The sequence below is a fragment of the Tuber melanosporum genome (assembly GCF_000151645.1).
Source record: "Tuber melanosporum whole genome shotgun sequence assembly, scaffold_167, strain Mel28".
NCBI lineage: Eukaryota > Fungi > Ascomycota > Pezizomycetes > Pezizales > Tuberaceae > Tuber > Tuber melanosporum.
This window is the reverse complement of record NW_003298827.1, coordinates 57,469-61,517: the sequence shown is the minus strand read 5'-3', so window position 1 is coordinate 61,517 and position 4,049 is coordinate 57,469. Positions and strand designations below refer to the sequence as shown.

Genomic DNA, 4,049 nt, shown 5'->3' with positions numbered 1-4,049 from the left:
AGTAGTTTGGGCAGTGAGATCGCTGCTAGGTTTTATTTGAGCCTCTGCGGATGGAGGATGGGAGAGCTTTCTGTAACATACCGAGAGATTGTGATATGGTTGGTACTCGTAGTGAGGGGAGGCGGATTTTTTTTCTTTTCTGTTATTCTTAGGGCTCAGCCGCCCAATCCTCTCTTCTCTGCGCTTAACCCCTTGACTTTTGTTGTCTTCTAAGTCAACTCCCAGCCTCTTCTCCTTTCTCTCAGGTTTCTTCGGATCTTGCGCTCGGGATGCAAAGTTCCCCTTCTTTCTATCCATCACTGCCGTACCGTTTCTCTCTCTCTCTCTCTCCCTCCCCCCTCCTTCCCTCTTCTCTCTCTTCGCTTCAACCGCCGGAAACTCGCTCTCTAACTTCCCCATCCCTCTCTTGAACAACAACGGATAACAAAACTACATCTAATTCTTTTTAGATTTGAAACCCTTTCGTTCTTTTTAACCCCGCTACACATATACTAGCTTACAGAAAAAAACAAAAAAAAAATAACCAACGTTACGATACCAACCCCTCATCGCTCCGAAACTCCCTTTCTCTCCTTCCCCCCTTTCCAGAGCACGACCCCCCCCCTCCACCACTCCCAACCCTAACCCCTTCTCCTCCTGAGTGGTGGTGCCGTCTTGTTGTTTAGACCACCGCCATCCCTTCCTCTCCTTCTTCCTCTTACCTCAGCCTACAGAGTCCCACACTACCGCTGCTATCGCTATTACCATCGCTACCACTACCCTCCGTGTCCTGGCCGGCTAACCCCAAGCGAGAACATTCCAACTTCTTAATAATACGGCTGCACCCTACCGTGCTCTTGATTACCCCCTGCCAACATTGTTCGCAATGGCTCGCAAGTCCATGCCTCTATCGATAGCTCCGGTTCCCCTCGACGCCGGTTATGTTATCGTCGACCAGAACTCCACCTCCAACAGTTCATCCAGCAGTAGCCCTGAGCGCTTCACTAACGACGCGGGCCCTGACTGTTTTTTATCTAACCCAGACGATAGTCACTCTTCGATAGCCGAGCTAACGGACTTCCGCAACATGACCGTATCTCCTATCGAGAAGATGGCCTCCCTCCGCAAGCCGCATCCCCATCAACAACAGCAACAACCCCTTTCACCGGTTAATAGGCTTCCTCCTGAGCTCCTGATCGCCATATTCTCCAAGATCACCTCCCTGGTGGTCTTGAAGACTTGCATGCTGGTGTCCCGGCAGTGGGCCGACTGCAGCGTAGAGCTGCTCTGGCACCGTCCGCATTTCGGGGAATTCACGAAATATGAGGCTATGGTCGCTGCCATCCAGGATGAGAATGCCTTCTACAAGTACTCTCAGTTGATCAAGAGGCTCAACTTGACCCCCATCTCGGCAAAGGCTAACGATGGGAGCATGAAGCCGCTGGGGCTGTGCACAAAGTTGGAACGCCTGACTCTCACCAACTGCGTCAACTTGACGGATTCCCCGCTCGTGGAGATATTGGCGGGTAACCCGCGCATTCAGGCGCTGGATATGTCGCAGCTTTATAATATCTCGGACTTGTCGATTAATGTGGTCGCTCAGAACTGTCCGAGGCTTCAAGGGTTGAATGTTGCTGGGTGTAAGCGTATTACTGATGCTTCTATGGTTCCGTTGTCTGAGAACTGTAAATTTCTACGTAGAGTATAATCCCACCCTCATCCTGTGTTTCTTTTCTTTCTCTTTTTCTTTTTGGCTGACATGGGGATTTTGGGGGGAACAGCTTAAGCTTAACGATTGTAACCTTTTGACTAACTCTACAGTCATTTCGTTGGCTGAGAACTGTCCTCAGCTTCTGGAGGTGGACCTGCACAAGTGTCACAATATCACGGATGAGTCGGTTCTTCATATGTTCAATCAACTCCGCCAGCTTCGGGAGCTCCGCTTGGCTTATTGCGACCTCCTTACCGACGACGCATTCCTCAAGCTTCCAAATAGGACGTACGAATTACTGCGCATCTTGGATCTTACAGGCTGTAGGCTACTTACAGACCAAAGCGTGGGTAAGATTGTCGGCATCGCGCCCAGGCTCCGCAATCTTATTTTGGCAAAGTGCGAGAATATTACCGATAGGGCTGTGACCCATAGCATTACAAAATTGGGGAAGAATTTGCACTACTTGCACCTTGGTCACTGCCAACACCTTACGGATCGCGCCGTGCAGGCACTCGTACGTTATTGCAATAGGATCCGGTATATCGATCTGGCCTGCTGCACACTACTTACTGACCAGGCTGTGTGTTATCTTGCCGGGCTGCCAAAGTTGAGGAGGATTGGGCTGGTCAAATGCCATCAGATTACGGATTATGCTATCCAGACTTTGGTCCGTCGGACAAATGACTTACCGTGTCCTCTTGAGAGGGTTCACTTGTCGTATTGTACCAATCTTACTGTTAATGTGGGTCTCTTGTTTCCTTGCGCGCGTCATGTCGGGGAACGGATCAACTGATGGCTATTATCCTCTAGGGCATCCATGACTTGATCAAGAGTTGCGAGCGCCTTACCCATCTCAGTTTGACTGGTGTCGACGTCTTTTACAGTAGGAAGGATTTCACCCAATTCTGTAGGCCTCCGCCTGAGGGTATGTCGCCCCCCTTTTTTTTTAAAAAAAAAAAAAACAAAAACACCGACTCTCAGTGCTGACTTTAACAGAATTTAATGAACACCAACGTGAAGTCTTTTGCGTCTTTAGTGGCAGCGGAGTAGATAAACTCCGTCGGTACCTAAGCGCCCAACAAGCCGCTAACTCCGCTACGGCCAACACCGCTGGTGGGAACCCCCTCGCGTTTTATAATGATGAGGATGATGATACCCAGGAAATGGAGGAGGATGGGGAGGCGGGGACAGATGGCGTTGAGGATTAGGATTCATTCATCGCATGGGGGGGATTGGGGTGATTGGAGAGATACACGCCATCGCCTAATTCTACTATTGGTGGTAGGCATTCTCGGCTTTTCTCATTCGTTTCTTTTCCCATCACCTTCACTTATTTATCGGTCGTCCTTGTTGAGTTGGTAGTTTGTTTGGCGATATGTACTTTTCTCTCTCACGTGACTATGGTGGCATATGTCTTATCTTGTCTTTCCTGTGTGCGCATGGCGATCTGGAATAATTGTATTTTTTTCCTCTTCATTTTGTTTCCTTTTTCTTGGAAAAAGCTGTTTCCTTTCTTTGGGGGTGCATTTGGTACAGGTCTTTTATTATTGCTTCCTTCTCATCTCATGTTTAGGCACTTTTTTTTCCCTCTCGCGAAGTAAGTGGCAGAGGTATTAATACTCCATGAGTTGAATAATGGGTGAACTGTTGGTGGGTGGATAGATGTATGTTACTCTGGTTTTTCCATTTGTTCCATTGTTCCCCCCCCCGCTTTTGGTGGCGCTATCTGCTTGGGTGAATGGGCCGGTGGGTGGCTAGATTGGCACGTAGAATTTAGGGATTTTTTTTTTCCTTTGAGAGTTAGGGTGGTGTGTTGTGAGTGATTGCGAGTGAGAATGAGGGGGTGGAGGGAAGGAGGAAACGATAGCCATGGCGTAGTGCTGTAGAAGAGTCGAGGCGAGTGCTGGTGTGTGATCCCTCCTAGGGTCTCCGTTCATACCAACCGTACCGTGCTAGGTCTTGTTCAACTATGTGAGTTATGATAACTCGGCCGCCCGCGAATCGTAGCGCGTTCGTCCATCCCACCAACTCTCTAGGCCAGCCGAGGCCGTGAGCGCAACAAAACCCCTCTTGCCTCCCTTCCCGTCTGTACGCGTGCGGGGGGAGGGTGGGAGGAGCTACAACTTTTGTGCAGTACATGCTATAGCAAATTGGTGTTCTGCTGTATTATCGCACGTAGAACGCTTTAGCGTAGTCGTGCTGTACAGGTTGATGGGTTATTTTTTGTTTATTTGGACGGTTGGTATGATGGATGGTGGTAGTATGTACAGTAGTAAGATGGGTATTTGGAGGGCTTGGATTTGTCGTTCGCTGGTGGGGTATCATACAATTGCCAAACTTCAACTCGGAATCGGGT

The 4,049-nt window shown here is 49.2% G+C and overlaps 1 protein-coding gene; it reads left to right on the top strand.

The window, feature by feature from the left end:
• The first annotated feature begins 247 nt into the window (after positions 1–247).
• Positions 248–3,489, top strand: GSTUM_00003383001 (uncharacterized protein). XM_002836916.2 has 4 exons: positions 248–1,681; positions 1,761–2,435; positions 2,504–2,618; positions 2,690–3,489. Exons 1-4 carry the CDS (start codon positions 866–868, stop codon positions 2,899–2,901), a joined length of 1,818 nt encoding a protein of 605 aa, XP_002836962.1. The 5' UTR covers positions 248–865; the 3' UTR covers positions 2,902–3,489.
• Positions 3,490–4,049: the final 560 nt, after the last annotated feature.

Coding starts and splice junctions, on each gene's coding strand:
- GSTUM_00003383001 (XM_002836916.2), top strand. CDS start 866: ATGGCTCGCAAGTCCATGCCTCTATCGATAGCTCCGGTTCCCCTCGAC. Junction 2,436..2,503: donor GTACCAATCTTACTGTTAAT/GTGGGTCTCTTG, acceptor ATTATCCTCTAG/GGCATCCATGACTTGATCAA. Junction 2,619..2,689: donor CTGTAGGCCTCCGCCTGAGG/GTATGTCGCCCC, acceptor TGACTTTAACAG/AATTTAATGAACACCAACGT.